The sequence below is a fragment of the Bactrocera latifrons genome, unplaced genomic scaffold (genome assembly GCF_001853355.1).
Source record: "Bactrocera latifrons isolate USDA-ARS-PBARC rearing strain unplaced genomic scaffold, ASM185335v1 scaffold_358, whole genome shotgun sequence".
In the NCBI taxonomy this organism is placed as follows: domain Eukaryota; kingdom Metazoa; phylum Arthropoda; class Insecta; order Diptera; family Tephritidae; genus Bactrocera; species Bactrocera latifrons.
Genome location: NW_017536999.1, coordinates 1 through 13,284, shown reverse-complemented (window position 1 = coordinate 13,284; position 13,284 = coordinate 1). Strand labels below are relative to the sequence as shown.

General features: G+C 36.3%; 1 protein-coding gene across 1 annotated transcript; it reads left to right on the top strand.

Annotated features, from left to right (window-relative positions):
• The first annotated feature begins 1,582 nt into the window (after positions 1-1,582).
• On the top strand, positions 1,583-9,123 carry LOC108971743 (pre-mRNA-processing factor 39). Its single transcript, XM_018938004.1, has 8 exons — positions 1,583-1,666; positions 1,943-2,040; positions 2,289-3,387; positions 3,487-3,665; positions 3,751-3,876; positions 5,240-5,514; positions 6,938-8,209; positions 8,284-9,123. The coding sequence occupies exons 1-8, from the start codon at positions 1,627-1,629 to the stop codon at positions 8,546-8,548; spliced, it is 3,354 nt and encodes a 1,117-aa protein (XP_018793549.1). The 5' UTR covers positions 1,583-1,626; the 3' UTR covers positions 8,549-9,123.
• Positions 9,124-13,284: the final 4,161 nt, after the last annotated feature.

The following is a 13,284-nucleotide window of genomic DNA, read 5'->3' as shown; positions in this document are numbered from 1 at the left end:
ATGAATAAGAACTTACTATATAACGAATAGCTGACTACCCGTAAATGATATTTTAATGGGCGAAACGTGACACACTATGTCGTTTAAATCAAATATTAGTAAATATAAGGCATTAATAAATAATTTCCTTTTATATTTAGCAACAATATTTATAGTTTTTGTTATTTAATAGAATAAATTTGCTAAGTATTTACTACCTCAATAGTAGTAACTTTAAACAAAAAAAAAAAAAAATAATAATAATCAGCGCGTTCTTACTGCCATTTAAGAATTCACGTTGCTCAATATTTATCAAAAGGAAACATTGTCATATAGTATTTTGTAATAAAAGCCGTATTCTTTTAATATTTTCCATATAATGGAAATAATTTTTTCATTTGTGAAGTCGATTTTCAGGTGAAGTTCAATTCATTGCTGTAAAAAAAATTTGTTTGTTTACATTTTTTCCCTTTGTAATGTCTAAATCAGCTGTGATAATGTAATATATATGACATGTAGATGGCGCAAAATCAGCGTCACACAGAAAAATTTAGCATGGTTCAGTTTTAAATCACTCCGATGAAGTGATTTTGAACTGTCATTTTTGTAAGGCGAAATCTTGATAAATTTATAAGATTAGTTTGATAAACCACTCAGCAACCGAAATCGTTAGATTAAGTGCCGGTCTAAACATGGTATTACTTAAAATCTCAAATTTAGAGACTTGTCTTAAATTTAAGACCTGATAATTAGCAGGTCACAAAACTGAAAAGAGCTCTTGTTTGCCATTTTGAATATACTGAATAGAGATCATCATATTAACCGTTCGCCATTTTTTTTTATTTGGTTAGCAACTCAAACATGAACAGGTTAAAAAGGAATCAATTATAGTGCAAGTCTCTAGTTACTATTTAAGACAAAGAAGTAAAGTCTCAATTTGTGACTAGTTAGTTACTATTCACAACGCCGTCTCTAGTCTTTAGTCACGAAATATTGTGTAAAATTTGTGACCTGATAGTTAGCAGGTCACCAAACTAAACAGAATACTTTTTTGGCATTTTGTATATATGAACGGAGATCATAATATGTGATGTTAATCGATTGTGGTATTTTATATATATTGTAAACAATTCCAATACGAAAAAGTTAAAAAGAAATCAATTTCACGTAAATTTCGTTATTATTCTGAAATAATGTCAACATATATATTTATTTCTATTGGTAATTACGCTTTTTGACTATGTTATAGAAAATTTAATATTTGTTACCGACATTTTTATTTTATACTGAATTGCAAAATAGGCTCAATTCGCAAAAATTTTCTCTAATTGAAAATCTCAATTTTAGGGATTTGTAACTGTATCAAAGTACAGAATCGTCCGGTATGTCTGATCTTGTCTGATAAAAAAAATCGATAAATTCACAATTTTATTATTATATTGTAAATAGTTTAATAAATAACTTTACAAATATATCATCAAATATGTTAAATCTTATTTAATATATTGTTAGGGCTGTTTTTGATATAGTTTCGTGAAACAAAAAATTTTCAAAAATTACATCTATCTATATTATTACATCTATAAAAATACAGCCCTGTCACTGACAATACATAAAAGTCTAGATTAGTTTTTTATTGCATAAAAGATGGCGTCCAAAGAAGATAACGTTTCTGATGAAAATTTAGGTAATTACACATAAAGTTAATACGCACAGTTAATATTCGTTAATAAAACTACGTAGATTAGCATATTAAATTAGCGGTGACAAGAGTTTACTTTTTATAAGCAAACATTTTTTATTTCCGAATTGAAAATTGGCGCATTGGTGTCTACTTGTGACAACTTAGTAAGATAAAAACGTGAGCCTCGTGAGATTTGAGATAAAAAATAGAATTAATTTTAAAACTTAAAGATTTCTTTGATATTTTGAAAAAAGTATTAATTTATATGTTTAATTTCAGGGCGACGAACGAGATCTGGAAGGAAAGTTGTAGCACCTCCCTTAAATCCAACGCCAGCACGTTCGACTAGAAGAACCAAGCGAAACCTACAAGAGCAAGTTAGTAGTTATATTTCAAAAATAATAATTTAGTAGTAATTTTATGACATTTATTCTATATATGTATATTAAAATTATAAATGATGACAAAAGCTTGTGTTGGTGTAAGTGTGGCGAAGTTCCATTTACACATGATTTGTCAGCGTAAAGATGATTTCAAGCAAGGGCCAGCTGAATTAGTTATCTGAAATTTTAATAATCGAACAAAATGTTAATTGATATTAAAAAAAAATTTTTTTTTTATTTAGATTACAGAAATAGACGAAGAGTTGCGGCAAACTAATATAGAAAAGGAGGTAAATGCCATTGAACATCATTCAGACGTTATAAAAGAAATGTTGGAAGAAGCAGCACAAGGCGTTATAATTGAGAACCCCAATGAAGATGGGAATGATTTAGTCTATCAAGAACAATTCGTAGAAAGTGAAGAAATAGTTGAAGAGGTTCCACAAGATGATGACTGTATTGTATATGAGGAACAAGTCATTGTGGAGGACCATCAACAAATTGATGATGATATTGAAATGTTCGCTGTTCAAGAGGAAGAACAAGTAATCACAGAAGCGCCCACAATAACTGATACAGGAATCGACGAAAAAAGTTCATCTTTTCCTTTCGGGCCAACTGGGGGACATTCTGAGACTTCAGAAGATGTACAAAACGAAGATGGGACGAATGAAACTGGTGCAGTAGAGAGTTCATTACTGGCTTCTTTAGCTGGGGACAACGCGAATAGCCTACCATCAGTTGGCGGAGGCGAAGAAAATGATGTCAAAAAGGAAGACTTCGAAGCAAAAGTTGCGACAGTGGAGGCAAATTGTGAAAAAATGGAATCGGAGGATTCACTTTCTGAACCAGCAATAGCTGAAGATATTGGAAATGCCGCAGAAGGAAGTGATGCAACAATTGTAAATACCGAATTAGTTTCAGAAGATGAATTACCATTACCAACGAAGCCAGAGATAAATGACGCAGAAGAAGTTTCCGATGATGAACTTCCAGCACCTAAACGAGCTGAATTACCTGCCGATGCAGAAGTAATATCAGAGGATGAATTACCCACTGCAACCTTACAAGCAGAGAGGAAATCGCCTCCCTTGTCACCAGAAGCCTCAAGTAAGAACACTTTATTAGAGTCAACTTCTAAGGAATCAGTAGGTCAAAAAAGAAAAGCTGATGATGGGGATAAAAGTGATTGCAAATACGATAAACAGCGCAAAATTGAAGAATCAAAGAAACGGAGCGAGGAACAATACAATCCAATGAGCCCAACATCAGAAAGTAACGACGCCACACCTATTTCCTCGGTGGAATCGAAGAAAAATAAAACAGATGTTAGCTCAGGAGGTAAGTATTTCAAAGGATCTAGAAACCTATCCAAGTTAGAATAGGTCAGACAAATATAGAAAACATCAAAAATTAATTACTTTGGTTTTATGTTTTCAGAAAATGAGCACAAAGAAAGAAAAAAGGAGAAGGATCGGGAGCGAGAGAAAGAAAAAGAAAAGGAGAAAGAGAAAGAACGTAAACGACTACCCGATTTAGACAAATATTGGCGCGCAGTCAAAGAGGATCCTGCCGATTTTACCGGCTGGACATATTTATTACAATATGTAGACAATGAGGTACGAATAAGTTACAAAGTAATACGCATTAAATTAAATAAGATGGCATAGCTAATTATGTATATAATTGACTTTAAACGCGCAGTCTGATGCCGAGGCAGCACGTGAGGCCTATGATGCATTCCTTTCACACTATCCATATTGCTACGGATATTGGCGTAAATATGCAGACTATGAGAAGCGCAAGGGCATAAAGGCCAACTGCAACGCGGTGAGTACTGATAACATTCCGTTCATGAATACATTTGCAATATGTTGTATTTTTCAATATGCAATTTATTATAATTTAATAAAATTTAAAATTAATAAATGGAATTACAAAAACAGAAAAACCTCAAATCGAATACAGGGCAGCGAACTTTTTAGTGTGTCAATGACAGTTTTCGGTCTCAAAATACAAATGTTAACTTACACTGTCACTTTTTAAGAGTATAATAATGTTTATTCTTTTTGTGGGCGCAATAAGACGGGTGATGATGTTAAAAAAAATCTTGTTTGATATTGGCAATGGTTGTCTTACACCAACAAAAATTATTTATCACGCGCAACTTTTGTTGTTTTTTTTTTTGTAATCGGTTACTTGTTAAACTTATTATATGCTAAATTATACGAGTAATTTAATATATTTGAAATCAGCAGAAATATATAGCATTTCACGGAACATTTCCGCACTTCGGGGTATATGTAACTATTTATGTTTCTAAAGAAAGTAGAAATGAAACCTTTAATATTTTCTGTCAGCACTTCACTTAACTAAGGCAGCGAAAGCATTAATTTTGCTGAAATACATCACATGCAGGCCATGCGTAAGTACAAATGGCGTTTTAATGAAGTATTTGTGAAATAAAATTATTTAAGTTATTAGGTTAAGTTAAATTAATGAAAATAAAATTTATGAGAAATTAATATTATTTATATATATTTATATAAAATCATAAATTGCAGCGTCGCAAACAATGTGCACTGGTGTGTTGTTGAATGTGTGTAATTCCGTTTTATCCAATAGTCTCCAACTCCCTTTTTACAAATCTATTTCTCATTTCACTAAATAAAGATAAAATTGATGATAATAATTTACACTAACTCTTATTAACAAGTTAAATGGATATTTTTCCGAAAAAAATATCACAATTTTATAAAGATTTCTATAATCACATTTCAATTTGTTTAAAACTTTTTAAGTCAGTTATTTACCCCTTCGATACAGAAGTTCGAAATTTCTAATCAAAAGCCATTAGCGTATATTTCAATTCGAATATTTGAAAGTTCCAACACATTATCACATTTGTCAAATTAGAATTTTTTAAGATCCAGTTCCAATTTCCTCCTCAACTCTTCCTTGACACACTATATTATACACGCACAATACGAAACTAAACAGAATCAAGCTAAGTATCTGTGGATTACATTTTGTCAACTAAACTTTTGCAAACATTCTTTCTTCTCTTTTCTATTCACCTCAATTAATGGTTTTGCGTGATCACTACGACTTCAAAAACATCAAATACTACAATCAATATGCACAACAATCCACACGATATTATATTAAATGCAAATTAACGCCTAAAATTTAGGTATTCGAACGCGGTCTAGAAGCGATCCCATTATCTGTGGATCTATGGATTCATTACTTAGCACATGTAAAGTGTAATCATGCCGAAGACGAGTCGTACATACGTTCACAATTTGAGCGCGCAATAGATGCATGTGGGCTAGAGTTTCGTTCCGATAAACTGTGGGATGCCTATATTAAATGGGAAAGTGAATCCAAACATTACCAAAACGTTGTTAAAATTTACGATCGTTTGTTAGCCATTCCAACTCAAGGCTACAGTGGTCACTTTGATAAGTAAGTATTATAATAATAAAGTGTTGAACAATTGTGTACTCTAATTTTTATACTCTTGCAACCATTTGCTACAGATTATTATAGTTTTGTTCACCTAACGGTTGTACGTATCACCTACAACTAAGCGAGATAGATGTAGGGTTATATATATATAATGATCCGGGTGACGGGAAAAGTTGAAATCCGGTTAACTGTCTGTCTGTATATCCGTCCGTGCAAGCTGTAACGTGAGTAAAAATTGAGATATCATGACGAAACTTGGTATGCAGGTTTCTTAGTACAAAAAAAGTTCGAGTTCGTAGATGGGCGTAATCGGACCACTGCCACGCCCACAAATCACCATTAACCGAAAACATATAAAGTGTCATAACTAAGCGCTAAATTAAGATATAAAACTCATATTTGACATAGGGAATCGTAGTAGCCAGTAGCACCTTTGGAAAAAAAATAATAAGGTTAAAGTATGCATCTCCTAAACCACTTAAGCTACAACAATCCAATCGCACATCACGAATATTATAAGAACTCCTACCAATATTGTGAAAATGTTCACTCCCTATATAACGGTACTGTTTAAAAGTACTAAAAGCGCGATAAATCAATAACTAAATACACCAAAGACAGTTTCCAGTAAACAAATCAAGAAGCAATTTATATAACGGAATAGAATTTTGCACTTATATTATATTGGCCTTAGTGTATGCCATATTATGATCAAAAATTGTTTAAATCCAATAAAAACTGTTCAAAACCCAAGGTACCGAATATTTAGACCCCGGCACCTATAGTTGACTTGATCGAAAATGTGAGTCAATGTGTGATATATATAACTGAAATTTAGGGATAATCCTTCTCTTATAATGGTATGTCTGTACGTCAAAAATCGATTTGCCCCATATGCTTAAAAAAAAAAGATTTTCGAACTTCCGGGTGACTTTGTACCGCATATGTATATCGGCGAATTTGTGAGTTATCTCAGTGGAAATAAGAGACCGTGTTGTGCACATAACAATGTATCTTTGTGCCAAAAATAGTTAAATTTGAGCAAAAACTTGGCCTAGCCCCCATTTAACTAATATCAGAACTTTTGCAAGTTGCAATAGTATAAAATGTTCGGTTGAACCCGAAATTATTCCTTCCTTACTTTTTTATCATTTAGGGGCAGACAGCAAAAGTCATGTTATTGAAAATTTAGTTATTCCTGCTAAAATTGGTATGGACATTTTTATTGGTGAAGGGTACTATAGCTTCGGTGCAACAAAAGTCTGTTTCTTTTTTGTTCTTTGTTTTTCAAGTTTTGAAATGCGTTAGATTTAAAGATTCAATACATAATTCATCTAAATGAAAAGTGTCAAAATTGTTTGACCTATCCAGGTATAAAGAATCTGATTATCTCATTGTTACATTCGATTACACATTCCAGTTTCCAAGACTTAATAAACCAGCACTCCATTTTGAGTACTATTAGCACAGAAGAGCTCAGAAAGATTCGCTTCGAACTTCGTGAAAGCATTTCGTCTCGTTCTTCATCGTCTCGATCTAAGAGTCGGCGAAGTGTTTCAAAGGACAAGGAAAGAGAAAAGGACCGGGAAAGCCGTGATGAGAAAAAGGACGATGAGGTGAGCAGCAAATCGCCAAATGCTAAAGATGCTGAGTTTATCACAGAAGAAATAGCAGCTATTTCAAATAGTGATGTTCTGGGTGATGATCGCGACACAGACGTTGCTAGCCATATAGATCTTGGCGATGTTAGCAACATCAGCGAAGAGGAGGAAACCACTATCAAAGACAAAGTTATATCAATTCGACGCAAATTGCACAAAGCCACCGTTGCAGCAGTGACCGCACGTTGGACGTTCGAAGAGGGCATAAAACGTCCATATTTCCATGTAAAACCACTCGAACGCTGTCAGTTAAAAAATTGGAAAGATTATCTTGATTTTGAGATCGAAAAAGGTGATCGTACACGAATATTAGTACTTTTTGAACGCTGTCTTATAGCGTGTGCTTTATATGATGAATTTTGGCTGAAAATGATTCGATATCTGGAAACACAGTTAGATCAGCTCGGCATTGTGGCCATTACCAGCGATGTTTATCGACGCGCATGTGAAATCCACCATCCCGACAAACCGAGCTTACATCTAATGTGGGCGGCATTTGAAGAGTGCCAAAATAATTTTGACCGCGCTGCCGTGGTACTACAGAACCTAGAAAAAAAATGTCCGAATCTGCTACAAGTCGCTTATCGCCGTATTAATGTAGAACGCAGACGTGGCGATATGACCAAATGTCGGGAACTCTACGAACACTATATAAATACGGCAAAGAATAAAACAATTGCTGGAAGCTTAGCGATTAAATATGCACGGTTCTTGAACAAAATTTGTGATGATCTCGATGGTGGTCTACGTATATTGCGACAAGCACTAGAGAAAGATACGGCAAACACACGTGTTGCTTTGCAAATGATAGATTTAGTTTTACAGAGACCAAAAGTAGATGAAGATGAGGTCGTACTAATAATGGATAAGTTTATGGCACGGGAAAATATGGACCCGGAACAGAAAGTGCTCTTTGCTCAGCGTAAAGTTGAGTTTTTGGAAGATTTCGGTGGAACGGCAAAGGGTTTACAAGATGCTCAGCGCGCTCTCCAATTAGCATTAAGCAAAGCAAATGAAGCAAAGAAGAAACGGTGAGTTGAGTTTAGTGCTTAGCATTTCTTTAATAACGGCTGGTTTTTATTAAATGTTTACTTTTTTTTTTTAGAGAATCAAGCCCTTCCCGAAAATCCTCATCGAACAGCAAAGAAAGTTCAATGTCAAATTCAGCTATTTCTTCGGCATACAATAATGGTACTAGCGCTACTACTCCGAGCTATAACTACAATTCCGCAAACTCGGCTTATTATGGACAACAAAATAGTGGGGCTTACACAACGCAACAATCCTACGATGGTTACTATAACCATTGGCAGTATGGATCTAATTATGGAAATTATGGGCAATGGAGTGGTTATGGAAATTATTATTAAATATACTTAATTTCTTGAAGATTCCTTTAACTGCTCACGTTATCAGGCGCCTCACCACTTTTAATTAATTGGTTATTAATGTTTAAAAATATTTTTAGTAATAATACTATCACTTTGTGTAAATTTTTAAGATGTTCTGTTGACAAAGAAATACAAAATACATTTTATACACCTTATTCTTTTACATAATGCATTAAAATGACCCATATACTTGAATACATACTGGTTGTTCATGTAAAAGAAGTCATGCCACCGGCATGAATTTCTTAAAGCTGAAGCTGTTGACCTGATATGGAGACCAACTAAAAAGTATATACTGGGTACGATGACTGGATAAAATATCTGAAAGGAATGAATCCAAGATCTTCAACGAACATGATGAATTAACATAAATTTTTCTTTAATATATGTAAAATTGGCACACTATATTTTTTAATTGTCGGTTATACTTTTCGGACACATATGTATATGTATGCACGCGCTAATTATATGATGATGAGTACACCTATGAACGAATTTCAATTATGCATCTTTTGTTCCGTGCACAACAACATGCAATTATATCTTAATTTGAGCAAATGGGAAATAATAAATTTTAAACAATTAAAAAATATATTGTTTTATTAAAATGTTTATGTGGCGCGATATTTAAATGCATATATTTATTATTTATGCTGTATAAAACATAAATAATATAGTTTGCTGAAGACTACTGCACAGTCTACCAGCAGGTGCTCGGGAGTTTCCGGCTCCGTATTGCAGAACTGACGTTTGTACAAGAGGCTAGGCCAATGTTAAATAAGCTTTCCTTGAGCCAGTGTGAAAAAGCGACAAATAGCCGAAATTATTCCTTGGGAGATGGATTACGTTTTTAAACCTACTGAGTTTTTAACCATCCATTAGCACCTTGGTCTGGTACATTCCTTGGAGTTGTTGCTAATAATTTTCCTTGTCTACTCTCCTCCTTGCGGAGCATCTCCTTTATAAGATAAGATAAGATAAATAATTGAGGAATGCACTGCGACCTTAGGTTTATTGTGCCCTCTCCTAACTCACAGGGACTCGCTTAGCCCCAGCATATTGATGAAGTCCAGTATTCTGCTGGGTGCTAGCGAGGCGATGTGATCCCTATCCGGAAACGTGGCTCCAAGGGCCTTCGACCTGCGCCTACAGACTGCAACGTAGTCGATTAACAGGTGCTCCGGGGTTTCAGGGTCCCTGTCGCAAAACCGACAGTTGGCGCAAGATGATAGGCCCATGTTAGCTAAGTGCCTTTCAGCTTGCAGTGACCGGTATAAAATGCAACCAGAATCAGTTTATGACATGAGAACCAATCGCAACAAAGGGTTCCGGGCCTACCATTTTAGTGGATGCTGCGGAACAGGCGAGCCGCGTCAGCCAGTTCATTTTCGGCTATAACCTTGTGACCGGGCGATAAGGGGCAGTTGGTTACGAGCTGATAGGCTGTTCAGCCGTTCTGTACAGTCATCATTAGCGATTTAGTCTCTTAACCAAAGATCGCTTTGAGAGCCACTTCACTATTGCTGTATGCCACTACTTTCATTGCGATACATAACTGCGTCTGCGGTGTGAATTCCAGCATGACTATACGTTCAGTTGCAGTCTGCGATGCTCTTAAAGCCAAAGTCTGCGCCTCATACGTAATTTCGGTCGCACGGTTATAGTTTACATCCCCCTAATAATCGTTGGCTTGCAGAACTAGGAGTTTCTGGCTAGTCGATTGCATCCCATGAGCTCTTTTGTAACTTTGATTAATGTCAGGTTTACATGCTGACTCCCCGTAGGGAGGAATCCAGCGTGAAGTCAAGATATTTGGTCCTCTTAGTTATCTCCAATTCTTTGCCCTCAAGGGATAAGTTCCTAAGGTCGCGGCCTTGACTAAGTCGTCACCTCCGCTATCCATGGCCTGCACAGCGACTAGGTCCTGTTAGGAACTCTAAAATATAAATGATATCAATATCGTTCCTAAATACTTTACATTGTTTGAATTCATATTGAGGCTCCTGACCTTCCCTTAATGGACTAATGTCTCCTTTATAAGCGATAATGAACAGAATATTTACCACTATAAGATCGGTTCCATGAGGAACTGGTCCTCATCTGTGACCTCTGTATTGCTATCCAACTTCTTTTGTCCATCTATAAGCTCCTGCGTACTTTGCTTTGACTGAAGTGTTGATTAACTCGTTTGGGGTTTTAACGAGCCTGAGAGCAAACTCGTTAGCCTAGGAAGGAGCATCGCCATGTTATACATGGGCGGAGTGTCCTCTCTCCTCTTCGTACATAGAACGGGACCATTCCAACCTACCACCTTGAAAACGATTAGCCAGTTCGCACTCCTTTCATTCTTGCAATATACCAGCATCTAATGGAAGGATACTGCGCTTTCACATCTCTATGAGGAGCCCGGTAAGCTCCTCCGACCCAGAGTCTCCGCCGGGTTGTTGAGAGGCAGCAAAGCTATCCGTATGGGTTTTAGAGTATCCGATAACTACACTGTACTCCACCAAAGCCGATGCGGAGAGTTGGCTTCTGGCTAACTTTATATATTGGTTGTCAAAGAAGTCTGGCAGTATTTTTTATTGAATTTTCTATTGTTCATAAAATTTTTTTTATACCTCATGCCCAGCTCTTGACCGATGCTACGGCTGCTACTATGCCGGTCTCTTTCGACCAATTCAGCGCATCTTCGACCACCGGCGATCTTCCGGCGCATCTTCGACCACCTCTACACCAGAACGAAAACGTTGAAACCATCGTTGGGCGGTGCAAATGGAAACTGTATCGGGTCCATAAACTGCACAAATTTTATTGGCGGCTTGAGACGCATTTTTGCCTTTATCGTAGTAGTACTGTAAAATAAGCCGTATTTTCTCTTTATTTTGCTCCATGTTTGCGACGCTATAACTTACGAACGACTTAAAAGAACGACAATCAATCAAACACGTGTTAGCGCGTTAAATGAGCTTTCCAAAAAGGTATAGCATGACCCGATGCTACGAATAAAACTAGAACTACGCGCTGTCAGCGCCAAGACTTTTTTGACAACCTAATATTTGGAAAGGATGACAGAAGATATTTTCCGCTTGCCCTCGTTCACTACCAAACCCATTTGCTTCGCTTCTTTGTCCAACCTAGAGAAAGCAGAACTAACGGCGCGGTTGTTATGACAAATGGTATCGATGTCATCGACGTACGCCAGCAGTTGTACAGTTTTATAGAAGATTTTACGTTTTCTATTCAGATCTGCAGCTCGATTTATTTTCTACGGAATAGATTGAAGAAGTCGCACGAAAGGAAGTATTCTTGTCTGAAACCTTGTTTGGTATCGAACGGCTCGGAGAGGTCCTTCCTTTATCGAGAAAGGTGCTGTTAGACGCTGGATGTACTCTGAGTGGCAAAGAAGAGACTTGCCGGTTTATATGTCCAACAGTAAATGAACGAAACACTATCCACAAGCTTTTCTTTAGGAAATTCAAAATGGAAATGATGTGAACTGCAAAAAAGCGCTTTAGAGATTATTTTTTCTTGATGCAGCCGATGAAACTGGGAAAACGTTCCTGATGTCTTTAATTTACAATAATACGATTCAAAATGACTTTGCGTTGGCTCTCGCATCTACTGGAATTGCTGCAATGCTACTAGAAGGTGGAAGAGCGGCACATTCGGTTAGCTCTGACAAAAGTGTTCAAGAATTGTAAACTGACAGTTTGGGATGAGTGCACAATGGTTCACAACCAGTCTCTAAAAGCACTTGACAGAACAATGAAAGAAATAATCAGTTTTGATGGCGCAATGATACTATTGATAGGTGATTTTCGACAAACACTTACTGTTATTACGAAATCAACAGCGGCGGATGAATTTAACACATGTCTCAAGAAAACCAAAAGATTGACTATGACTTTGCGAGTGTTGCAGAACAGGATTCCGGTTGATACTTCCATTGGTTTGATATCAATTCCACCTGCTATTTGTCAATTCAGGCTAGTTTATGTCATTAACATCGACTTACGATAATTTTGGACAATGTTCGGATAAACATTCGTGATGTTTTCATCTTCATTGAATGATTTAGAAATTCTACTGGATAATTCATGGCTTCGTCTTCATTTTAAATATGAATGTATTGACTAGTTTATGTCATTAACATCGAGTTACGATAATTTTGGACAATGTTCGGATAAACATTCGTATTTAAAATGAAAACGATGCCATGAATTATCCAGTAGAATCTCTAAATACTTTGCTTTTGCCTGGCATGCCACCAGTGGCGTAGCTACAACTTCAGGTGCCAGGGGCCAAGGATGTTCTGCCGCCCCCTTTATCTACCTACCCGCAAGTTTCATGAGGTGGTTCGAACAGAAGTGAATTTTTATAAAATATCTTCGATATTAAGTTGTGAGAGCTAAATATCTATGCAGAATTTAGTCGACACAACCCATAAAGGCCCACCCTATTGTTCACAACACAACGGGAAAACCATGCCACTTCTAGAAACACCAGAAGCTGAAACAACACGAATGCAGTAAAAACACGCCACGCAAGCAATACAACGGGATAACCACGGAGACGGAGAAATCAGACAAGCAAACGAAACAACAACAAGCATGCATACGCAACGGTAAAACCACGCCACTGCCAGCAACATACGCCATCCCAGCAACACACGCCATCCCAACGCAACATGTTGCGAATGTGTTAGCACGCAGCAC

Excerpts from the sequence above, each read along its gene's own strand:
- LOC108971743 (XM_018938004.1), top strand. The coding sequence starts at position 1,627 with ATGGCGTCCAAAGAAGATAACGTTTCTGATGAAAATTTAG. Across the intron at positions 2,041-2,288 it reads AGCGAAACCTACAAGAGCAA|ATTACAGAAATAGACGAAGA; the intron begins GTTAGTAGTTAT and ends TTTTTTATTTAG. Across the intron at positions 3,388-3,486 it reads AACAGATGTTAGCTCAGGAG|AAAATGAGCACAAAGAAAGA; the intron begins GTAAGTATTTCA and ends TTATGTTTTCAG.